The 25,255-nt window shown below is 38.1% G+C and overlaps 2 protein-coding genes and 1 long non-coding RNA gene across 3 annotated transcripts in view; 2 read left to right on the forward strand and 1 right to left on the reverse strand.

The window, feature by feature from the left end:
• LOC140224228 (uncharacterized) overlaps nucleotides 1-5,665 on the forward strand; it is a 7,014-nt gene extending 1,349 nt beyond the window's left edge. Inside the window, exon 2 of the long non-coding RNA XR_011899511.1 lies at nucleotides 3,024-5,665. This is a non-coding gene — a long non-coding RNA (uncharacterized lncRNA). The remainder of the gene's footprint in view (nucleotides 1-3,023) is intronic.
• MCPH1 (Microcephalin) lies at nucleotides 5,484-25,189 on the reverse strand. The gene is made up of 11 exons (XM_019042515.2): nucleotides 24,210-25,189; nucleotides 23,370-23,564; nucleotides 22,941-23,050; nucleotides 22,435-22,623; nucleotides 20,825-20,998; nucleotides 20,263-20,387; nucleotides 10,477-10,938; nucleotides 8,973-9,296; nucleotides 7,835-7,997; nucleotides 6,489-6,566; nucleotides 5,484-6,193 (listed from the first exon to the last, which is right to left on the reverse strand). Exons 1-11 carry the CDS (start codon nucleotides 24,865-24,867, stop codon nucleotides 5,891-5,893), a joined length of 2,781 nt encoding a protein of 926 aa, XP_018898060.2. The 5' UTR covers nucleotides 24,868-25,189; the 3' UTR covers nucleotides 5,484-5,890.
• On the forward strand, nucleotides 17,142-19,245 carry LOC109039514 (uncharacterized). The gene has a single exon (XM_019055014.2). It carries the CDS (start codon nucleotides 17,142-17,144, stop codon nucleotides 18,102-18,104), a length of 963 nt encoding a protein of 320 aa, XP_018910559.2. The 3' UTR covers nucleotides 18,105-19,245.
• Nucleotides 25,190-25,255: the final 66 nt, after the last annotated feature.

Below are 25,255 nucleotides of genomic sequence, written 5' to 3' on the forward strand. Positions count from 1 at the left end.
AAGTTCGGATTTTTTTATCACTTGGAACACTTGGATCGGTCCGGATCGCTATGGATTCCGATCCAGAGCGTTCCACTCCGATCCACCCTGATCCGCGATAAAAAAAAAGCCCTATTGGAGAGGGGAGCGCTCTCTATCGAGCACTCATGGCACTCCTGATCCAGCGCGGCGATTTTCAAATAACCAACGCCAGAATCAGTGGTAATGTGTTCTCAGCCAGCCCCTACAAAGTCTATAAAATTTTGAAACCTTCTGTGGTAATTAAAAGAAACTTGATGTATTTTTGTGATTATTTTCAAGCTACGATTTGGATGTGTTTTCCAACAGTATAAAAAAGTTCAATTGACATCATCTATAAGTACACTAAGTATGAAAATAAAATCAAAAGGCTAAAAAGTCACCAATCATATTATTCAACTTGCACTCTGATCAAAAATCGATTCTCACTAAAAATAAAAAAAATGAAAACATGAAAAATTGTCATTTTTTGCTGTAGGACGCATGACGGTAATATACCTCACTGCACTGGCAGGATTCCTCAGCTACAATCTATTTTCATCATAAAATATGGACCTTTTATTGTCAAAAAAACATTGTAATAACTCCTCCTATCAAATGAAATTTCAGTTAGTATCTCTGAAATGAAGTATAGGTTTCGATAGTGACATTGCAGGAATAGGCACCTCAGTTTGCTACGTTTTGCAGGCTCCCATGTCATACTTCATTGTTTTAATAGAAAAACATTTGATGTCATTTCTTGAAAACTTCCCTGATTTTTCTTCTCTGCGTGAAAAATCATACATGACTTTTTCAAGCAATGATGTGTATTTCTTCTCTTTTGATAAAATTAAGTGGGAGAGGAGATTTTGAAACACCATTACCAAATAAGGCGTTCCTGCAGTTTCAGTGTAGCAAACAGCAAAGAATAAGATAAGAGGATATTCAATTCTAAGTTTCATTTTTCAAGTATCTCTTGTCAAAAAACGTATTAATAACATAAATCCAGGTAGGGGCCGTTATTCACCCTTGACAACACACCCCAAGTAGCCACGGTTGGAACTTATTGTTGCAACAATATCATAAAAAAGTTGTAACTTTTCAGTGTAATTTTTGTTACAACAAACGAACTCACTATAGAGCACGTTTGGCAAAGTGCTCATCAAAAAAGCATCTCTTGAAAAGCGAGCTGAATGCCCCTTTAAGGTCTGCATTCTATAATAATCTAAAGGTTACAAGGTGTAATAACAGATGCGACATAGAATAACTTGGTGATGAATAACTGATTGAGAAGGGCAACTGCATAGACAAACAATTGAGAAAACCTTATTTTGAAAATTACCTAAAAGATTTTATTCAATGAGTAAATTGAAATTTGTTTTATAATCATTGTATTTAAAGAGATTTAGAAATATAAATTCCAATCATACTTATAATCATTACTTATTAATCAACTTATGAAACAAATAACATCACAGATGTGTCATAAAAAAATAGATATTAGTTTACTTGATCTAACAAGAATGGTCATACTCAACCATAATTAATAACATACATGTATAAATAACTTAACTGAAATTATGATGAAACCAGTGCGTCACATCGGTTCCTCACTAATCACTCTAGAAAGGTATGGGGCTCTTTATGATAGAAATCCCAAGGATGCAGAAAATGTCACATCTTATAAACCTAGGATTAGGGTAAACATCAGTTAAAAAAAGTAGGGAATTTCGGCAGAAATGTGGCGGAAGTTGGGGAATTTTGGTAAAAGTTTTAGGCGAAATCGGAAAGTCAACTGTGTGAAAAAACTGCAAAAAAAAACTGAGGTGGTTAGTGCTTTGGAACTCTCTGCGACCGTAAAAAGTTCTTTGTTCAAAGTGGGTCAAACTTCCCTGATGGTCATGAAAAATAATTACAAATGAGGGACTGAGGGTCAGTAAATAAAATCCTGCAACTCATCTCCTGAAGATTTTGAGGTAAAATAACTAATTTATGATTTATTCAATAGACCGAGCAGTTTTCGAAAAAGTGATGATACACTACAGGTCAAAATAAAGTTTTTTGTTCTTTCATTCTGATGAACTTCTGATAAAAAGATTTGGGTCTAAAGTTAAAGCCCTTTGAAAACTTGCGATGAATGATTCCTGATTTTTCCCCCCATCAATCTTAGTGATAATAACAAAAACAAAAAAGGAACCCTCCAAGAATTTCAAATAAAATAAAAGCACTTAAAGAATCAAACATTCCCTCTCGGGGTAAGTCTACCAATTCCGGACACAGATCATGATTTCTCAACTAGTCTTTAAAAATTTGTTTGAGAGAAGAGAGCTTTTAAGTATTTTTACAAAAAACGACATCCCTAACATGGGAACATGGTGTCTACAGACTTGGGCAAGGTATGGGCAAAAATCTAGGAATGTTGCAATTGAGATATTGATGGCTTAAGTAAACAATACTTATTTCCCATTGCAATGTTGTTAATTTCAGCTCATGTTTTACGTCATTCACAAAGAGGTTAACCAACTGTCTCTTTTGAAATTTTGTGTTAATTTCTCTCAATTAAACAAAAATGTTCACAAACATTTCAGGGAGATATTTTTGCAAGTTTTTTATTTTCAAAAAGTAAAGCATAATCAGGGATTATTACATATCGACGGTGAAACTACCAAACCACGTATCTCGTTTGCGGTGTTTAAAAATCTACGCTCACATTTTATTTTTTGGAAGTAGACCAAATCAATATCATTCCTTGAAATTTTCACAGAATTTTCTTCGCACGAAGAGGAAAAATCACAAAAATTTTCAAGAATGGACGTTAAGTAGTTTTTCATTTAAAAAATAAAGTATGACAGGAAGTCTGCGACGTCGCAAACCGAGATACGTGGTTTGGTAGTTTCACCGTCGATATATAGTAATGACCACAAACATTCACTCCCCCCCCCCAACACATGGTACACATTCATTGGCGGTCCATTTGTGGTTCGAATTCAGCTATCAAAAAATAATTGCCTGACTTTTCTTTTCAGGTAGGTGATGTGCAGACAAGTGTCAAAAGAAAAGAAAAAAACACTTTTGTTTATTTTAAAATCGAATTCAAGATTCTAAATTTTCCTTTACAAAGATAGTTTTTTAAATTTTTGTCTTCGCATTTAGAAAAACTTATACAGGTTGCAGACAAACAATCGCATTAGACGTTTTATGAAATGCTTCAGCGAATAATCACCTGATCCCATAATAATCTGATAACGTGACCAGATTTTTACTAATTTCCTCTATTTCCTATTACTTCTATTTTTTCATAGTACAATGCAGATGCATTATTCTTTTTTGCTTGTTGCTTTTGTACATGGATTTTATTTGTATCGATTGGTTAAAATTTTAATAAATAGATAAATAATCTCTTTCAGATTTGAGTTTTGATTTTTCCCCCAATTTTTGACAAAATAATTCTTTTTCTTTTTTTACAAAGAGAAGAATTCTCTGGTAGAAGTCGCATAATGCTAAGTGATGCTAATGATTTTTTACTCTTTACTGAAACTTCATAATAAAATTTGATTCTAAATCGTTCATTCACTCCTTCACTCCTTCATTCCAAAAAAGTTTCTCTAATATTGACAGTTAAAATATAATCACGTATAAAGAGCATTTTGAAGAGAAAATACAAAAAATTCTACAGTTTGATGGATTTTAACTTTCAAAATATGTATCGAAAAATTGAGGGTTCTATGTCACAAATATGTAGAACTTTAAAAAACTTCACTCTCTGCCTAGGCATTCAACAAAATGCTTGATTTGACTAATGGGTCAGTTGCGCTGGTCACAGAATCATGTGTTGATGCTTGATTTTTGTAGATTAACTAAAAATAATAAGATCCGTCCAAACAGCAACTCTCTACCTTGAAAATTAACCAAGATATCACGCTTTGAAAAGTCGGGTTTTTGACGTCATCCACCATGTTGGTGACACCCTTGGTTCCTGCCACCTTGCTTTCATCTGAGTTTTATGTTGAGTAACCAGTGCAAATAGTGTCACATTGACTGATGAAAGCAAGGTGGAAGAAACAAAGGGTGTCACTACCGCGGTGAATGACATCAAAATCCCAAAACACAATTCTGTGACCAGCGCAACTGACCCATTGCCTGTAATATACAGTTGGACAAATAAAGCAGATGGGAAAAATCTGATCCATCTTTTGCAATTCCTGTAGAGTTTTGGGTAGAATTTTTAATCTTGATTTTCCTCAATTTTCCAGTTCTGTAGACACCCTGAAAAAAGATTATACTGGACAAACACAAATAGATGACAGCTATACCTTTGTAGATAACCGATTACAACACATACAAAATTTTACAGCAGTTTTCTGATGTAGATTTTGCTTTACAAGTTATGAGCTTTGGAGACAGCTCATTCTAGACTTCTGACAAATTTCCTATTCTTAGACTAACAAAACACATGCGATAATTAGTATCACAGATACCATGAAATATTAAAATAGTTTGGTAATTTCAACGATTTTTTACTACCTAAATTGCCTCAAGAGTGATAGGAAAATCTCTTCTTTCAGCAAACGAAAGCTGATGACATACATTTTCCGCAAGGCTCTAGAGAATATATTGATGATCTATCAAGTCACTCTCCTCACTAACAAAGGCTGTCAAAATGAGCTAAAACTGATGCTCTAGCTTTTGAACTACGTCAGTTGAAGAGCTAATCTTGGTTGCGTTTGAAAGAAATTACTCGTTTTCTATCAGTTGACATCAAGTCAACTTACTTTATCGGGTCAAAAATCTGCTTTGTTATAAAAGTTCGAAAAAAAAAAAGAAAAAAAATGACCCTTAACCACCAAGAGTTCTTCAAAAAACTATTTTCTGGATTGAAGAAGCTTGGCGACAGAAAAAACAACTGTGTGTTTTGTTGGCTACAAAACAAGTGGCTACATTGTTCAGCATTGTTCGATTACAGCTGTAATCGTGATGACGAGATTTGCACTGTCGAGGAACATGTTCAGATTTACATACAGAATTCTTCTGAGTCAGATGTTCACGAGTGAATGCTTGCAGTTTTCTGTGTGATCAGTGCTTTTCATTAGAACTTGATTCTGCGTTTTAGTAATACTTCACAAAGAGTCTTTTTTTTTAAAGCTTTTCATCCTAATTCATACCAAGACACAAAATTATGTTCCGATGAAAAGCACTGATCACACAAAATGCTGCTAACACTCACTCACGAATACCTGACTGAGAGACCTCTGCAGGCAAGTCTCAACATCTCACGCAACAATTCGAAAGTTGTTGCTGTGATTATGCCCACAATCTGTTACCGCCAAACAGTGCTGTGTTTTATGTTGCTAAGTATATTGAGTTTATAAAGTTTCGGAAAATAGTTTTTAAGAACTTTTTCTGGAAGAAACATCCATACTAAAAACAAAGGAGGGCTATTAATTTTTTTTTTTTCAAACTTTCGAATCTGCAAATTTTTGACTGTGTAAAAAATATTTGGCGTTAATTCACAGAAAATGAGTTTCTCTTTCAAACGTAACTGAAATCAGTTTTTTAGTTGCCTGCTGCCTAGTTCAAACGGTGCAGCACCAGTCATTTTTTTTTTTTTTTTTTTGGGACAGCCTTTGTAATTTGAATTTTATTTTGGCAGAAAAACATCTTAAAAATTCTATCAGCAGTTATCCAAAATATCAGCTTTAAATGGATGCACAGCAGTCTTTCACTGGATATGCTTAAAAAGGTTCGTTAGACTGTTTTAGACATTACTTTATCTAAAACAATGGATAAACTGAGCGTCAATAATTTTGTGCGTTCGCTCAAGAACATAATAATTGAATTACTTGCGGGATAACCTTTTCAAACATATAAAACTTACAGATATCTGCAGGCGAAACTATTGAGTTTTACCATTGTCGGTTTTTTTTATTGTGTAGGAATCTGTGCTCAGTAGTTTGTTTTGACTCACACAGTCAAGAACCCATTTTTCTTGCACGTTTAAATTTCCAGTAACATTGTTCCCAATGACAATTTTGGCAGATTTTGCAGAGCTTACAACTGTTGCAGAGCAGAGTCGCAAGATTTCTTTGAGATCGTCTCGCGGCGGGACTGTTTTCTGGCAAACATAAATGCTGCCACAAGGTGAAAATATGTCCAGAGAGAACAAAAATTTATAGCACTGCCTCTGCAAACGCACTTCCTGTAATCAGAGAGAATAATAAAGGTACATATGAGACTAGAATACAATCAAACAAAAGTATTGTGAAAAAAGAGTGGCAGAGTAACAGAAGATAATTTTTATTAATTTCTTAATTGACCATTTGTGACTTGTAAGAACACCATCACAGCTGAGCAGGAGTTGCTTTCAGAGCTGCCTTTTTTCGTGTGGTAGACTTCAGATTGTTTCCACAATGGCCAGGGTTATTAAGGGTTTGAGGTGCTTTTCCCTCCAATTACAATTTTTCGCTCTCAAAAATTACAAGGGAGACATGTACCTTTATTACAGGCGAAAATTCTGTCAATTCGTATGGCTCTTCATACAACCAACGTCCAGCTTTAAACGAGTCCAGTGCCTGGAAAAAAAATACAAATTGATGAAACTGATACAAAGAATAAGCTGTTACACATCATTTTTTATACAATTGACAGGTAATAAAAATAAGATGAACAGAGTCATTGGATGGGCTGATTCTTTGCTCTCACTGGAAACCTCAAGATTAACAAGTTTTTTAGAATTTATAAGTTGAAATAGAGAAATTGATTCAACTAATGGACTACTAGACAAGGGGTGAATTCAAGCATTATGATATATGTTTGCTCATCAAAGTTTCATGTGGAACATCATTTGGACTGCATTTTGCAATTTGGAACTATAAATTGTGGCTCTTCTAGAAAAACACTTATGTGCATAGGGAAACTAATGGCACATACGTTGTTCTTAAACCGGGCTAGAATCTATAGGTCCAAATTGCAAAATGTAGTCCATTTGGATTGCATTTTGCAAAAAGGGACCAGGAGCATTGCAATGTTGCTAAGATTGAGCAACTTTTTTTTGTCTTCAAAGAAAAACCTGATTATCTATTAACAGTCTCTATTCTACTCACTAAAAACTGTAAATTAAAGGCAAAAATTACCCTGTAAATTTCATGTTTTTTCATGGTTTCAGTAATTGCATTGCAGAGGATGAAAATGCACAATCTTAGCATAATTGCAATTCTTCTGGTTCCTGTTTGCAAAATGCAATCAATTTGTGCAACTGAAATTATTGACAGTAACTCCTGACCAATATATTAACGTTTCCTGATATATACATGCAAACTACTAATTCAAGAAAAAATCATACTATCTAATTGAGATAAATCGCACACGAAACGTTACCAAGACAAGTCTCTGCAGTATGTATTTAAATATGGCAATCTTAATCTCGGAATTTCGGCTCAGCTACTGCACATTGTTTACACTTTGAAAGCACAGAGCAGGGAAAGCACACTATTCGAATAAGAAGCCTGCCAAAACATCTGTAGTGCACAATTTAATTCATGTAGACTCTGTGTTCTCTTACAAGTAGAAAATGCAAAATTTTCAAACCCAGTGTTAAATAAAAACATTAATATCTTGGATCAGAGTTAATTTCAGGGCTGTTTTGTGGTTAAGAGAAATCTCAGTCAGAATTAGAAAATGTGCAGACAGCAAGCTCATTGAAAAAGTATTACCCCTTGATACCTGAAAAATTATAGCAAGGTACTAGACAGATGACTACACATAACTAGGACAAAAAAGAACATTTAGAGTTTAAGAGGGCTTGAAGTTACAGTGTAAGATACCCATGTAAGATACATACCCATTCCTTCCTGACGATCCAGCAGCCTCTCGCCATGCCTTTGACGAGATTGAGAGTCCTCCTGGGGCCACCTGCTACCACATGTGTTGTCTGGGGGTTTACTTTGGTTGCAGTTTCAAAGAGCCCAAGCTTCCCTACAATTGTATTTACTTCCACTGATTCACTGCAAACGTAAAACGATGATTAGAATCATAGTTATGGGACAATTTGTGGGTGGGGAAAGGTAATGGCAAGCAATTTAAATGCACAATATTGGCAGCGTAACGATACAATTTCTTATCTCTGATCCTGACGCTCAAATGAAACATAGAATTCAAGCTATACGTAGTAAAGAGCCTGTTTCTTACTGATTCAATTGTGTCAATGAGTGACTGAATTGCAAAATTGCGTGATTTTTCAGAAAGGGAGACATGAAAATTGAAAAAAAACCGCAACAGATGGTTGCATGCACACTGATAAAAACTGACACGTAATTATAAATCAATACATCTCTTGATATGTATTTACAGTAGATATGAAGTCCACTGAGGCAAAAATTTCAAAAAAGCGTTTTCTGACGAGTTGGGTTGAAAAATTGGACTTGTAGATTAAACAGGGCACTCTCTCAAGAGTCCTGAAGACTAGGTGCAGAACAGTTTCCTTAGTTTCTACCAACCGAGAGTGTAAGTTATATAATATTTTGAAGATCCTGTACCTTAAAGATTGCCTTTGCCTCTTAATTTACCACCATAACTCCACTTCTGTTTCACATTTAGGGGCGTTTTTGGTCTAAAAATGTTTCTAAAACACCCTTGCATGCATTGGTTTTAAAAAGTCAATTTTGAGTTGGACTGCATTTTATTATGAGGGACTACTATTATTAGCTTATTCATGAAAGCATCTGTTTAGGGAAAGTAATGGCACTTAGGTTGATTTTAAAATGAGCCAGAAATTTTTCTTAGTGTGCGTATTAATGTTCTTCATTACAAAATGTAGTCGAGTTTTTGTAGCCTAAGGTCCTTTTGCCAGTGGATGGTCAGAATAAAGAATAATTAGTATTCCTACTAACTGCTACATTAACCGAACAAAGGTACATCATGAAGGGACTGACATTGAAGAAAACTCTTCAGAGAACTCTGAAACAGTGAGATAATCTTACTTGGTATGCAAACTTGTACAGACAAGTACAGGTTTGGGAAGAGTTTTATTTCGGCGAGGTGTTGCGAACCAAGCAGCTGAATTCCGCTCTTCCTCATCTGATGACATGAGACGGTACATCTCACTGTAGCGGGAGCCACTTGACGCAGTGCTACTTTGAGATGAAACTTTAGTGGTTGAGGTAGGAGGAAACTTTCTCTTTTTAGGCGAGCTCTCAGGAGGCAGAGGCTTCATTCGGGGCACTGGTTTGCGAATCGACAGATCTTCTACTGGTGCATCCAACATTATTAGTTGTGAGGTCTGCAGAAGTTTCCTCTTGACAGCACTGTTGAAAAATTAAGCCAAATTAAAAGTTTTAATTATTGATTTATGAAACAAATGAATCTGAATATTATACCATATACCAAATTAGGAGTCTCCAAAAAATGGCTTTCACACTTTTGAGGAGCAGCCTCTCCTATGATTTCTCAAGGGGGAGGGGTGCAATTTTTCAAGTCACCGGAAGACTAGTGAGATATTCCCTGTAATTTTCAATCATGGTAGCTCTTCTTCTCTCAATATCAACTGATGAAAAAGCATTTTTAGACCATAATTTTACAAATCTTCAGAATACGCTACTGGAAATGAGTGAAATTAATTTCTGCAGTTCAGCACTTTTTAAACTTAAACAATGCTTGTCAAACTGAAGTTTATTGGTTATACTTCAGTTTCCAACTTTTCTTTTTAGTTTAAGCTCATAATAAATGCTTTTGAGTGACCAACATTTCATGATATGCATCAGACGGTTCTGAAAATGGGTTAACAATTCTAAAAAAAATGGCATGATTCAAATGTTGACCGAAGTATCTCAAATCAAGTTATTTCAATTTTTTACTTCATTTCCTGGTTAAAGTTTAGGTTGTATGCTTTTGATTAGGTTATATTTCATGATGCATAGAGGATTCTTAAAGCCCTTGCAAAAATGGAAGTGAACAGAAAATTTTAGAAAATGACGAAAAGCGAATCTTAGAAGGTTTCTCATGTGTGACGAAGACATTTCAGGTGTTACTGCTTCACTGCATTTTACCTTTATATTCTTTATAAAATAATATACAATAAAAGTCAATGTACCAGCTTGCAAACATATTTATCATCAAAAACGGGCTAAAAGCCAAAAAACCGAAAATTGAATTACATGTACCACAGACACTACAAAACAGGATAAAAGGCACCAGCACTAGTATAGTTCATTTAAAGTCCGAAAGATAGGATTATAGTGGTATGTGCCACAGCTGTTATCAAAATAAGTGTGAATAACTCAAAATTAACTTTTTGGCACTTAGCCTGTCATTGATGATAGCTGCAGAAATTGAGAAGTATCAACATCAAACAGCAAAACCCAAAAAAAACCAAAGAGTAAATTGGAAGTAACATTTGGTATCTTCTATGTGAGCACAGCATTGAATGAAGTAATTAAAACTTTTAACTGAAATAACAAATGTTAATGATACTCAATCAGTTCTCACCTGTTCATTTTACTGGGCGGTTTCTGGGTTTTACTTTCTATTTTTGTGTCCATGTTGGTTCCGGCCTTAGCTCTGTCAACATTCAGATTTTCCTTGTTTTCGACCTGCTGCGTCTTCCTCTTGTTAACAATGACAGTAGGTTTCTGAACCAAAGATTTTTTCTGTGTGGTTCCTTTTGCATTTTTTCGTCGCTTCTTACGTGATGTTAACAGACGCGCAGGGGCTGATTTACGGATGACTTTTGGTGGCTCCACTGGAGAAATGGTGTCGTCTTCTGATTCTGACTCTTTGTCAGTTTTTGATGCTCTATTGGCAGTGCCTGCCTCGTCTTCGCTAGAGAACACAAGGAATTTACGCAGTCTTGATCGTCCTTTCGGATTTAAGTTTAAGTGCTTCTCTAACTCACTGACTCTAACTTGAGTGAGCTTACTTTCTGTTTGTGTGCCTCGAGGGGTCATATATCTGAAAAATAAAACCATACATGGAGTGTTTACTGACTTTGGAAAACTATCATTTTGGTTCAGACGGTAATTCATCAGGTTTTGTTTGGATTTCAATGGAGGTGTATTTCCTTTCGGAAAGTACATGATTGCGCCTATAGAATTGGCTTCGGCAATTTTAAAGACGCAGGTGATAACTTGACAAATGATGAAAGGTCTCAGAGAAGTTCTTACTAAATTGTAGGACGTTATAATTCTTTGCATACTTGACAAAGATATATCAGATGAAAGAAAAAATTGCAATTCCTTCATTTGATGTATTTTTGTTTTCAGGAATTGTAACTTACTGAAATTTACCTGAGCCACTCTGAGATATTCACTTTTTTGTCAAGAAGATAAACTTAGATACTTCCCTGATCAATCAATAAAGTTTATTAGTAGGAACAATGAGTGATCACAATCTAAGAGAAAGAAAAAAAAAATTGGTCACTGGAATTTCAGCCAACATTCCCAAATGGTTACGTTCTGAATGCATTTTGGTGAAGAAGTTTAGTGCTGTATGGAACTAAAAAAACTTACGTTGGAACAATAATTTGAATTAAGGGGGGAAAATGTTAATAATGCAAAGATACCCATGTAGTCTTGGGATAATAATTAAAAATTATTGGGAGTATTGGAATAAATCATCAGTTTTTAAAAGTGCATATTTCACCTTCCATGTGATATTAATAAATACAAAATTATATTCTTTAGCAATTTTTTTCTCAATTTTTTCAATTGAGACTAAATATGGTAGGAGCAAAACAAACTAATGTTAAAATATAGAAGCTTGGAGCACTTCAAGAGGCCACGTTTACATTTTTTAAAGTTTGCCCACAGGTTGCGATAACATGAAGGATTTCCATGGGAACTTCATCATTGTTCGAGCCCACTGTGGCTCTCCCCTGTTCCACCGTCCACGCCTCAACCGCGCGCTTTCTCCGCCCCCGCGCAGGGAACCGACTGTGCGCCGACGAGAGGGATCCCTCCAGCTTTTCATCCCTGACCACCAGAGTTCGGGGTCTCATTTACATGCCCGTTCCCTTGTTTTTTCTACGTTTTGAAAAGATAGGGGTTCGGCCAGTTCTCTGGTGAAATCAGACGCTCTCGACTTTGCCCTCGTCGCGCCCTAGTCGAAGCTCTCATTCCTTTCCTTCCTATCCCGAGACGCTCTCGACTTTGCCCTCGTCGCGCCCTAGTCGGAGCTCTCAATCCCATCCTTTCCATCCCGTGCACGCACGTTTACTGCTGCACACGCCCTTGCTCGCACGTCTACTGCAGCTTCCCTATCCTTGTGCTCGCACGTATACTGCAGCACCCTGTCCTTGTGCTCGCACGTATACTGCAGCGCATTTCCTCCTGTGTGCACGCACGACTAATGCTGCGCCTCCAACCTTCACCTGTCCCTTAACGTCTTTCCCCCGGACATAAGGATTGAAGTGTTATAGCCCTATGTATGTATTTGTCGTGTATTTTCCCTGTGTAAAGTGTACATATTGTTGAGAAATAAAGATTAGAACTTTAAGATTAAGATCTCCTGCTGATGATCCATGTCGTGGGCTCGTAGCGGCAAATCGACTTTCTGAAGGAATCTTACATATCTTGGTTCTAGTCACAGCTCCTATTTCTCAGCTGGTCCCTCGCGCTCCCGCCCATTTTGGTCCCTCGGGCCGGATCCTTTATTAAAATAATTGAGACACCAGTCCTTAGATTTTACTAGTCTCATTTTTTAATTTAATGTCCTTAGATTTGTTGATTGAAATAACAGCAATCTAATTTTCAAGTTGCTTAAACATTTTTTGAGTTCAAGATTTTATAGTTTAGTCATTTTGTGTTCATTAATTTCTCAAATCCAAAATGCCTAAATTATCAAAAAAGAACCGAAAAAGTTTAAACAATGACGATATCGTCAATCTGGAAGACGAGTTTGGAAGTGCGCCTTCCAACTTAAATGCCGCAAGCGTTCTTACAGCGAAAAGAAACACCGTCTACAATCGCGTGGAAACGATTTTGAAGACCTTTGAGAAGGATCTCTCAGCAGAAAACTCAAGTCAATTCAAGATTTTCTACGAAAGACTATCAACTTATCAAGAACAATTTGATGAGCTTCAGGCGGAAATCCTCAGCTTAAACGCTTCGCTCCCAGATGACACTCAAATTGAGTTCAAAAGAACTCAAGGAAAATTCGACAGCATGATACACTCTGCGGAAACGCTGTATCTCTCGTGCTGTCCGAAAATCGCCGAGACAGCGAGCCATGATTCCTCCGCATCCAGCGGAGCCTCGCGCGGCCGAATCCAACTCCCGAAATTGCCCTTGCCGCGTTTTTCGGGTAAATTAGAAGATTGGCGCTCCTTCTACAATCTCTTTGCAGCTTCCGTGCATAACGAGAAGGAGTTGCCCACAGTGAGGAAATTTCAATATCTCTTAAGCTCCCTTGAAGGTAGCGCTCGGGACCTAGTCAAAGGTCTTGACATCACCGAGACAAATTATGACGTAGCTTGGAAACTTTTGTGTCAACGCTATCAGTGTGAACGTCGTCATATTTACTACCACTACAATGGACTTTTGGGACTGCCAGAAATTAAGGATTTGAAACACATTCCGAACTTCCTCACAAAAGTGCGTGAACATACGCAAGCACTTGAAGGATTGGATCACAAACTTCAAGATTATTCATCCATGCTGACAGCTGTGATCACCGCCAAGATGTCGTTTTATTTCAGAAAACGCTTCGATGACTATCGCGGTGCAGATGTAAAATACCCTAAACTTGAGAGCATTCTCGACTTTCTCGAAAAAGAGTGTCTGCAGATCGAAAGCTCTTCCATGGATTCTTCCAGCAACAAGGCTCAGGCGAAGGATTCACAAGTTTCCAGGGGTACCAACTCAACATCAAATCCGTCAAAATCGCACAATAGTTCCCACAAGGTTTTTCTCAACAGTGAAATAGTTGAGTCTACAAATACTTGTGAATTGTGCTCTGGAAATCACGGCCTGTACAAATGCAATAAATTTAAGCGCCTTTCTCCAAGCGCGCGAAAAAGCAAAGTAATCGAATTACGCAGGTGTACCAACTGCTTGTCTAAAAAACACGAAACTGCTGCCTGCGCTAGCGAATATTCCTGTCGATTTTGCAAACAACAACATCATAGCCTACTGTGTTCAAATCCACGGAAAAACGTCGATGGAGCATCCAATTCGAATTCGCCCCCGGAGAACATTAAAGTGCATCTTTCCTCAGAGTTTGACACTCTGCCGTCTCGAAATTTCACTTCTCTCCTTGGTACTGTGCTTCTCAACGTTAAGTGCCCTGATAACTCGTATAAACCTGTGCGAGCAATTGCTGACAGTGGCGCTATGTCATGTTTCATCAGTTATGAGTGCGTTAAGCGCCTTCAATTACCAATGTATGCAACCGACACTGAAATTTCAGGTATCGGTAATCAAGCGGTAAAACCTCTCGGTGAAGTGAAATGCACGCTGAAACCTCGTCAAAATTCCGAGCCGATACTCCATGCTCGTGCCACCGTTCTCTCTACAATCACAGACTCAATTCCTACTCAACCTGTCACGCCCGAAGTTCGAAAATTTTGGAGTCAGCTTGAACTCGCGGATCCAGCTTTTGACCAAGTCGGCGAAATTGACATGATTTTGGGAGCTGATCTTTTTCCCTATATTCTCACGGGGGAAAGAAAATTGACCGAGAGAAATGGCTGCGCCCTACAGAGCATTTATGGTTGGATAATTATCGGCCGAGTGAGCACATCGAAAAAACCGAAAAGGCAAAAGCAGAAAAGCTTTTTGTCCATCGATGGCCTGCCACTCAGCGCAGATTTTAAGAAATTTTGGGAAACAGAGGAGCCACAGAAACATCAGGTGATGAGTCCCGATGACATCTTTTGTGAACAACAATTTGAAAAACTTCACTATCGCCAACCTGATGGCCGTTACGTGGTTCCGCTCCTCCTGAAAAATCCTAATCCGGTGTTGCCAAATTCACGCGCATTAGCCGAAAATCGTTTGAAATCTGTGGAAAGAAAACTTCACAAGCAACCTGAGCTGAAACACGCTTACAAGGAATTTATGAATGAATATGAGCAGCTTGGACACATGCAGTTAGCCCCCAGCAGTACGGAAGCCCGCTATTACATTCCGCATCATGCAGTGGTGCGCGAAAATGCACTATCGACGCGCGTTCGTGTCGTTTTTGACGCCTCTATGAAAGCTAGCAACGGGATCAGTCTTAATGAAAATTTGCACACAGGTCCAAAATTGCAAGCAGATATCGTTCACCTTTTGATCAGATTCCGCACGCATAGAGTTGCCCTTACTGGTGATATTTGTAAGATGTTCCGCCAAATCTTGATACGCCCAGAAGATAGGCAATATCAACACATACTTTGGCGAGATGACGAAACTTCCCCTCCGAAAGATTTTGAGCTGTGTACTGTCACTTATGGTACCGGCCCAGCTCCGTATTTAGCGCATCGCACAATGAAACAACATTCAATAAACGAAAGGCAAGAATTTCCAGAAGCCTGCAAAGTGTTGGATGACGCTGTTTACACCGATGACATTTTCACTGGTCATGACACAGTCGAAGAAACTGTGAATCTGCGAGTTGAAATCACTAAGTGCTGTGAAAAAGGAGGCTTTCCTGTGAAAAAATGGAGCAGCAGTCACGCTGAAGTTTTGGAAGGTTTAGAAAATGGGGATATGGCCATACCGCTGGAATTTCACAATGACGCTGAAAGCACCCACGGAGTGGTAGGCGTAAAATGGCATCCTTCTTCTGACACATTTTCTTACAATGAAGTGAATTTATGTGGCAAACTCACGAAAAGAGGCATACTCTCAGATATTGCAAGAATATTTGATCCCTTAGGTTACATTACTCCTGTAGCTTTATGTGCAAAAATAATCATTCAACAATTATGGATTGTCGGTGCAGATTGGGACGACCCCGCCCCGCCAGAAATTGGTAAAATGTGGTCAAAAGTTTTGAGTCAATTGCACCTCTTAACTTATTTGAAAATCCCAAGATGGATTTTCCCCTCTAAGTCAAAAAGATCACATTGATTGGATTTTCAGATGGATCTGAGCAAGGATATGGTGCAACGATCTACGTACGCTCTGAAAATGACGACAAATTTAATGTGAATCTTTTAATCGCAAAATCCAAGGTGGCTCCTGTCAAGCCACTAAGTGTGCCTCGTCTAGAACTAAGTGGCGCTAACCTTTTAGCTAAAACTTTCGAGAGCACACTTAAAGCCCTTGAACCTTCGAAATATCGCGTTGAAAAAATCGTAGCACTTACGGACTCAACCACGACGTTGAGTTGGATCACCACGCCTCCGTACAAACTGTCTACTTACATCGCAAATCGAGTGGTTTCAATTACTGAAAAATTGTCCCCGGATCTTTGGTACCATGTACCAGGTGATGAAAATCCCAGCGATCTGGCATCCAGACCAGTTTTGCCGCAAAACCTCGTAAATAATCCTCTATGGTGGAAAGGCCCTAACTGGCTCTCTGGACCTGAAGAATCTTGGAAAATCACTCCAATCGAAAAGATAAAATTAAAGGCTATCCCTGAGCTTAAAAATGTCAAAAAAGCCTTTATTGCCCAAACTACGGATACTTTAAGCCGTTTTTCAAGCCTGACTCGACTCCGCAACTCAATTGCCTGGTGTTTTCGTTTCGTCTCAAATTGTCGAGCTAAAATTGATCAAAAGAAGAAAAATTCAGCCACGAAAATTGCTCAAGGAGAACTTTCAATTGAAGAAGTTAACTCCTCCATGCTGACAATTTTAAAATTGGTTCAACTTCAAAATTTTGCTCAAGACATTCAAGCACTACGCAGCGGAAAAACGGTCAGCAATCAAATTCTAAGTTTGAACCCCTTCATTGATCCCCTAGGAGTGCTTAGGGTGGGGGGTAGACTCGATAAATCCAATTTGCCGATGGCCGCCAAGCATCCGGCAATTTTGCCGAAAAAACGCTCATCTGACCAAATTGATCATCGACTTTTTTCACCGTCAAAATCTTCACGCCGGACCTCGCTTACTGCAAAGCATCATATCCCAAAGTTATTGGATTCTTTCAGCTCGTTATGCGATTAAAGCTCAACTTCATAAGTGTATTATTTGTTTCCGAGCCGCTCCCAGAAATGTTGCGCCGCAAATGGGGCAACTTCCAGAGTCCCGCGTCGTCCCTGCCGCGCGCTGCTTCCTGAAAGTTGGAACAGATTTTGGTGGTCCGTATTTGATCAAAGATTCTAAGCGACGAAATGCACCTTCTCATAAGGCCTACATATGCTTATTCATTTGTTTGGCAACGAAAGCAATTCACTTAGAGCTCGTCTCCGATCTGACTACGGAAGCATTCATCGCCGCGTTGGAGAGATTCACATCGCGCAGAGGCATGTGCACTGACATTTTTTCGGATAATGGATCAAATTTCAAGGGCACAAATAATTATTTGGATGAGCTTTATGAATTTTTGCGTGAAGACAAGTCAAATGAAATGGTCACAAAACATTTGACATTGAAAAACATCAAATGGCACTTCTCGCCACCCACTGGCAGCCATTTTGGTGGCATTTGGGAGGCTGGCATCAAATCAGTGAAATTCCACCTAAAGAGAATATTAGGTGATCAAAAATTGACGTTTGAGGAATTCACTACGCTCCTAACTAGAATTGAAGCTATTCTCAATTCTAGGCCTCTCTGCCCAATTTCCTCTGATGTGGAGGACCTCAATGTACTTACGCCCGCTCACTTCCTCATCGGCGGCCCGCTCCTGAGTTTGCCAGAGTATGATTGGTCGTCCACTCCTTCAAACCGCCTCTCCAGATGGCAACTTTTACAGCAAATTTCACAGCAGTACTGGAAACAGTGGTCATTGGAGTACCTGAATACTCTGCAACAGCGTGCTAAGTGGCGGACTCAAGCGGCTGAAACTCTCGCTGTTGGTGACTTAGTCCTCATCAAGGATGAAAATGCACCGTCCTTGCAATGGCAGATGGGACGAGTCATCGAGCTGCATCCAGGCAAAGACGGCATTGTTCGTGTTGCGTCAGTGAAAACAACGGCCAACACATTGCGTCGGCCGCTCGTGAAACTCTTTCGCCTTCCCGTCGATTGAGATTTGGGCCTCTGCATTGTTGTAAATTTTACGTTTAAATGTGTGTAAATAGAAGTATTTTAGTGTTATTTCTATAGGTTAAACGTTCCCATTTTAACTCAGCATGAACAGCTGATCCGTCTCGTTCGGGAGAAAATACCCGCTAAGGGATGAACCTTGCGCAGCCTCGGCTGGTTTTATGACTTTCTTCCTGTCACGCCGCGCCGCACGCCGAGTCGCAACCCTCTCACTTTCTCCTTTGTTTTGGGCCACTTCGAGCGATGAATGACCTGAGCCGCGGCCAGTGCATCGTCCACCCCCGCATCCCCTGACTGGAACTGCTTTCTACAGTGCACGTGCACCCCATCCAGACCTCTCGCCTCGGCTCAAAATTAGGTCATCATCCCCCGCTCAAACATCAATGAATTAGCATTTAGAAAACTGATTGAGTCAGCCCTTTCACTCAGCTCGTCAGTCAGTCTCTACGCTCGTCGCTAATCAGCCCACGTTATTCTTGTGTAAATTTGTTAAATTCTCTAATTTTTATGTAAATTTTAATTTGTGTCCGCTCTGAATTGTTTTGTTAACCTTTTTTCACAAATTCAGACATTTTCTCCTCTCGAATGAGCTTTAATGTAATCCTCTTAATTATCTCGTGTTTTTTCCTGTGCCCAATGTGTAAAATTTAACTTGAATTAGTTATCCTCTTTTTCACTTGGTTTTTGTTTCGAAAAAGAAGGAGAGATTTCACCTTCTTTTTGGTGGGGGGAATGTTCGAGCCCACTGTGGCTCTCCCTTGTTCCACCGTCCACGCCTCAACCGCGCGCTTTCTCCGCCCCCGCGCAGGGAACCGACTGTGCGCCGACGAGAGGGATCCCTCCAGCTTTTCATCCCTGACCACCAGAGTTCGGGGTCTCATTTACATGCCCGTTCCCTTGTTTTTTCTACGTTTTGAAAAGATAGGGGTTCGGCCAGTTCTCTGGTGAAATCAGACGCTCTCGACTTTGCCCTCGTCGCGCCCTAGTCGAAGCTCTCATTCCTTTCCTTCCTATCCCGAGACGCTCTCGACTTTGCCCTCGTCGCGCCCTAGTCGGAGCTCTCAATCCCATCCTTTCCATCCCGTGCACGCACGTTTACTGCTGCACACGCCCTTGCTCGCACGTCTACTGCAGCTTCCTATCCTTGTGCTCGCACGTATACTGCAGCACCCTGTCCTTGTGCTCGCACGTATACTGCAGCGCATTTCCTCCTGTGTGCACGCACGACTAATGCTGCGCCTCCACCTTCACCTGTCCCTTAACGTCTTTCCCCCGGACATAAGGATTGAAGTGTTATAGCCTTATGTATGTATTTGTCGTGTATTTTCCCTGTGTAAAGTGTACATTTTGTTGAGAAATAAAGATTAGAACTTTAAGATTAAGATCTCCTGCTGATGATCCATGTCGTGGGCTCGTAGCGGCAAATCGACTTTCTGAAGGAATCTTACATATCTTGGTTCTAGTCACAGCTCCTATTTCTCAGCTGGTCCCTCGCGCTCCCGCCCAATCATAATACCCCTATTATTGACACGCTAAATTTAAAGAGGAGGAAGGCCCTCGAAAAGAGCCAATTTCATTCACTAAATAAAAGTTGGATGTAAAATATTTGGAAAGCTGAAAATACATTAATTTTGATATTATTTGGAATTTATTGTATCTCGAATAAAGAATATGCAAGATTTTACAAATTGTTCAAAGCGTAATCATTTGGAATTATACCTTCATATGAATTCATGTTTTTAGAAAATAGACTGGTAAAGTCACATTAAAATCCATTCCTGCAGTGAGTCATTCACTGGAACCCCAATTTTTTAACGAACACTCATGTTACTTTTGTGGTTTCTCCTCAGGGAGACAGATAGACAAAAGAAAAACAAAGCAAAACTTGGTCTTACAGCATGAAAAACAAAAGAGTTACGAAGAATTGCATGGAGGCAGTGAGAGTATTGCAAACTGAGGGGAGAGAGGGTCACCGAGAGGGAAAAGTTGATTTGGACGTTGGCTGGAAATAACAAAACAAAAGAAATGAAGATTTGGAAATGGGTGGCAAAATTTCAATTCAAAAGAAAGAATGGTTATGACTCAAACATTTTTTCAATCCTAAAAGGGAGAAAATGAAGAAAAAACATCTGTAAACCTACTTCTTTAAAAGCCTCACAGACAGAGGAAGAAAGAGATCTCCTTCGTTTGTCGGGCTATCAGATCGATTCAGAGCTTCCTCCAAATACGGCCCGGCCAGCGTTAGGAGTGTCTGCAAATATTTATCCTGCTCAAAAACGGACAAATTATGAAACGGTGGGAAATAAATAGAAAAGTTTACAATCAGAAGAAAACATTATTACTACCCTCATTAAATAAAAATTAAACAGCATTGCACTTCATGATACTTAAACTAGCTTCAATACTAATTTTTAAAATAATTTTTTTCCTTCTTTTTATAGATACAATAATGGACCACTAGGGAGGGTGCATTAAGAACCACAATACATGTTTTCTTATGACTCCAGTGAATAAAAGGCAAATATTGGGCCATAGAGCAATTTTAAAAAATGATGACCCCCCTTATTCTTCTGTGTGTACTCTAAAAAGAGGAGCAAACTGAAAATTGTATAATTTATATTGTATAATTTAATATTCTCATGGTGAGAATACAAAATAACAACTTAAAGAAAAAAACAACAACAACGAAAGAAAATCACAAACCTCGAATTTGGGATCATTTTTTAACTCCTTATTAATTTCATTTAAGATGCAGCGGTTCCCTTTGGCAGGAACAGAGGAGGGCTCTTCAACAGTTGTTCCTAATTTATTCACTTTTCTTGTCGATCGAGCCGGCAGTCTTCTCACATCCCCAATTGGCTGAATGGAGCGTTTTTTCTAGGGTAAAAGAAGAGTAAAAAATATTAGTGACATATCGCTTCTCTCAGAGACAAACTCCTGATCAGTTCTTACATTTTGGAAAAAATTAAAATATATTGGTTTTAATTTTCCTATACTCCATAAGTATTTTTATTGTAAAAAATGAGTCACAAATTATTTTTTGTATTGATATTCAAGGTATGATTTGCTTAAGACTTGTGTCACTTATACCTTTACGTAGAACTGCTGGTGAGACATCAAGTACATTTAATGGTGAATAGAATTTAATCATGAAGCAGCCAGTTGCATATTAATAAACAAAAAAAATAATACGCGAAAGATCCATTAAACATGAATAAAACATAACATTAGATTCCTTATATCAGAGTTCAAAGTCGCATCAAGAGATGCAACCAAGAAATAGTTTTAGGTTTTATTCCTTCATAAGATTCAGGGTTTAGCACAGGGTTTAATGACTAATTTCACGTTCAAATATTTTCTCTTGACTTTAGATTTTTGGCAGAAGAAAATTTACACCTAGTTGAAGTGAAAACTACTTCCAATTCATTTTTTTCTTTCATTTCCAGGAGAACTTCCTTGAATTTAACTTGGATCTTGCTTTTGGACACTCTAAATCTTTCAGCTGAGATTTGATACAGATTTTTCAGAAATTAAAATTTTTTTTGACTTTAGGACAACTTTAAAAGCTTTTTACATTTTTGTAGAGTTTAGGCAGTTTGAAATTTTCACAAAATTTCGACACAAACATATTTAGTTTTGAAGTATGACCAAGATGATGTAATGATCGTTTTTTATTAATTTACTTAGGACCTTTCAGCATTTCGCCATCTTCAGAGTACAGTCATTAATACATAAATATATCACAGTTATTACACTTTCGTCCTAAACTTACTAACACACATCAAGGCACATCATACAATAGTCTTAATTACGAGAGTCAATATTACCTAGCGTTGCTTCTAATCAAATTGTAATCATTCAACTCTCAAAGAGAGTTTTATTGAGAGGTAATATTGACTCTCTCGTAATTAAGACTATTGTATGATGTGCCTTGATGTGTGTTATTAAGTTTAGGACGAAAGTGTAATAACTGTGATATATTTATGTATTAATGACTGTACTCTGAAGATGGCGAAATGCTGAAAGGTCCTAAGTAAATTAATAAAAAACGATCATTACATCACCTTGGTTATACTTCAAAACTAAATTTAAAATGGTGTTGTTCGAATCAAACTTTATTAACAAATATATTGGTCGATTTCCAGTCTTTGGATACTTTTTAATTTTTTATGAACATATCTGAAAATGAAACTTTATTACCAGCTGTAATCTTAGGATCCCACGTAAGTCGAGAGAAAAATGACACCCTGCATAAGATTGCAGCTGACTAAATGGTTCATGGGCATATTTTTAAAAGCTAATTAGGAACTTACCCTGAAGCGTTTGAAGGGTAAGGCATTTTTATAACGGTCTATGTCAATAGGTGGGAACTCTTCTGCTGGTACAACTTTTCGTTGGCTTTTGCATGCTTCAATCCATAGTGCAGACACCAAAGGTACTCCCCATCGTTCAGCTTTTTTATAGGTTGACATTAGGCCTTCTTTGAAGATGACATGGGTTACCTGAGAGATCAAAACATGTGTTAGGTTGTCTCTTTAAGGTGTACCTTGTTTTTGTCATTAATTTCCAAACCTAAAAAGTTGTGCAAAGGACGCATATTTCTAAGAGACCTTTGTACCTACCAGGGCCCTCTTAATGCAGCAAAGGTTACAACCATAAATCCATTAATATCATCATATATTTGAGATAATGGTTTAGCATGAGCTTGATAGAAGTATTCAAGCTCATTTAAAGTGAACATGCTCATATCTCGGAGAGAAAATAGTAAAATGCAGAGGAAACTATAACTTCAACTGAAAAAATACAGATATTTACATACTTTCTTAGTAAAGTTTTCTTCAACATGAGCCCCAAGAGTTCGCAAATGGGTTTTGACTCCTTGAGATAGGTTATCATGGTTGGTTCGTACTTCTACATAAGCCACAACTCCTGAAAAAGAAGAAATTTTTCCGTGATAACTTAAATAAGTAAACTACATTCAGGATGATAGATGGATGAGTTAAGAAAGGAAACACCCCAATACCTCTAAATGCACTTGAAAGTGTGCTGGCAACATTAATAATTAATAAGAAAAACTGTACACAGTTTTGAAAGTCTTGAATGAGAAAGCGGCTACTTGGAACAAAACTGCTTAAGTAGTTGAAATTGCTTTGAATTAGGTGAAAGAATTCAGAAATAGACTGCTTCTAAAGATTCATGTGGGGGAAAATTTCAAGTATTTCTCTGATACAGTGTAAGTTGAACCAACCTTTTAAGATTGTTGACATTTCTAGAGAAGCTCTCTGAACAGTTAGTCTTTTTGGTCCACCTAGTGAAGTAACAGGTGTTGCTATCTTTGAAAAAAGAGGTGTCCGCAGACCAGCTCCAATTACTGCACTGGAAATTTTCGTCATTCCATATGGAGAAGCTAGGGTTGAAGCTGGCGTTTCAAAACTTGGCGTTTCTGAAATAAAAAGAAATGATACATTAATGAGGGTCACTTTCACATTCATTGCGCTGATCAGAAGGTAGGGACTTCAGAAATCACTTGTCCATAAACTCGGCAAGTTAAAGAGTTTTTTTTTTTTTTTTTTTTTTTTTTTTTACATATTTAACATTTTACTACTGATCTTTGCAGTTACAGAACAACAGAAACTGAATTAGTTCAAAAAGTTACAATTCAAAAATGCTAAAAAGAGACAACACTATTTGAACCAATGTTATCAGTGAATTCACGCACGAATACCTGCTCCTTGACCGTGGTTAAGCTCAAATTTAAGCAGTACTAAATATTTTTATATAATTGCTTTTGTACATGAAGTGTTGGTTTCTTTATCGGCTATTTTTTCAAAACAGATTGGTCCGATCCCGATAGAATACTTAAAGTAATTAAGAGTCTTCAGGTACTATGAGATACTGAATGTTACTTTCCTGGAGAACTTTGGAGAACTTTTTACATGGGTACACTTAGCTCTTAGAAAGACTTATTATCAAACTATTACATGTTGACAGGATGTAAATCCTGAGGGGAAAAATATGAAATCTTTCCACAAGTAAAGGTCTAATCTGAGTCAGTGCCAAATTTTTAGCAGATTAATGATTTAAGTACCTGGGCTTGGATGAACATCGACACTCATCGGGACTGGCTTAATCTTGCTTAGATCTATGAAGGAAGGAGGCCGAGCTGGAGTCCTCACAGCGCCTACATCATGAATTGAGCTATTGGCAGAATCAGAGGCTTTTTTCAGGGAGACTCTTTTTTCAATTAATGCCATTTCTTTCTCCGCTGCCATTGAAGCTCTCTTTATTAACCGTGACTGTAATGTGGACATGTGGGGCGTTGATACGAATTTGGATGAATTAATTGGTGTCTTCTTTGCAGTGCTGCACAGTGCTTGTCTCACATTGTTAGCATAGTCCTCGTGATTTTCATTAACTTTCTTCCTCCAATCTGGAGTTCTAAAACTGCGGTTGTCATTAAAGAGTTCGTCCGATCTCTCCGAGTCTATGGAGTCATTGAGGTACGTTGTGTTCCCAACCACTGCCTCCGTTGAACTCTTGCCAAAATATTCGCAATGATCTGTTTCTGAGTAAATACTTTTTCTTTGTTCCGAAATAATGGATGTTTGAGTTGGATGAGAATCCATGGTTGAGCGTGATGAATTTGTTGATTTAGAATGAGAGACCTGGGACTTGGAGGAGTTTGAAGTTCGGCTGCTGACATCATGACGTTGTGCTTTGGTACTCCTCCTCGTCACTCGTGTCATGATTTTTCAGAGGTTCGAGTACCAGGAATGAAAACAGAAGTGTTTGCAGTAAGTAGACTTATGTCACTAATTATTAAAGCTAATGACGATAGTTGGTCAACGGAAATAGAGAAGTAAACGCAGCCAGAGCAAATTGGTGTCAGAAAAGTTTGGATGCCCAGCATTCCACATGCTTAAAATACGATGAATCACTTTGATAATTTCAAGCTATACCGTTTCAATAATTAGAGCTGTCTAAGAATTTTGAAGCTAAGCACACAGTCACAAAACAAGACAAACAGGAACTGGAAATAAAACAAAAATGATAAAAAGTAATAATTAGAAATTAAAATTAAACATAACCTCTCAGAAAACCGGTTAGCAGGATGAAAACCTGATTGGACAGTTT

Source organism: Bemisia tabaci, chromosome 3, assembly GCF_918797505.1.
Source record: "Bemisia tabaci chromosome 3, PGI_BMITA_v3".
Classification (NCBI taxonomy): domain Eukaryota; kingdom Metazoa; phylum Arthropoda; class Insecta; order Hemiptera; family Aleyrodidae; genus Bemisia; species Bemisia tabaci.

Excerpts from the sequence above, each read along its gene's own strand:
- MCPH1 (XM_019042515.2), bottom strand. The coding sequence starts at position 24,867 with ATGACACGAGTGACGAGGAGGAGTACCAAAGCACAACGTCATGATGTC. Across the intron at positions 10,939-20,262 it reads TCTGTGAGGCTTTTAAAGAA|ATATATGACCCCTCGAGGCA; the intron begins GTAGGTTTACAG and ends TTTATTTTTCAG. Across the intron at positions 6,194-6,488 it reads AATTTTCGCCTGTAATAAAG|GAAGTGCGTTTGCAGAGGCA; the intron begins GTACATGTCTCC and ends CTCTGATTACAG.
- LOC109039514 (XM_019055014.2), top strand. The coding sequence starts at position 17,142 with ATGGGGCAACTTCCAGAGTCCCGCGTCGTCCCTGCCGCGCGCTGCTTC.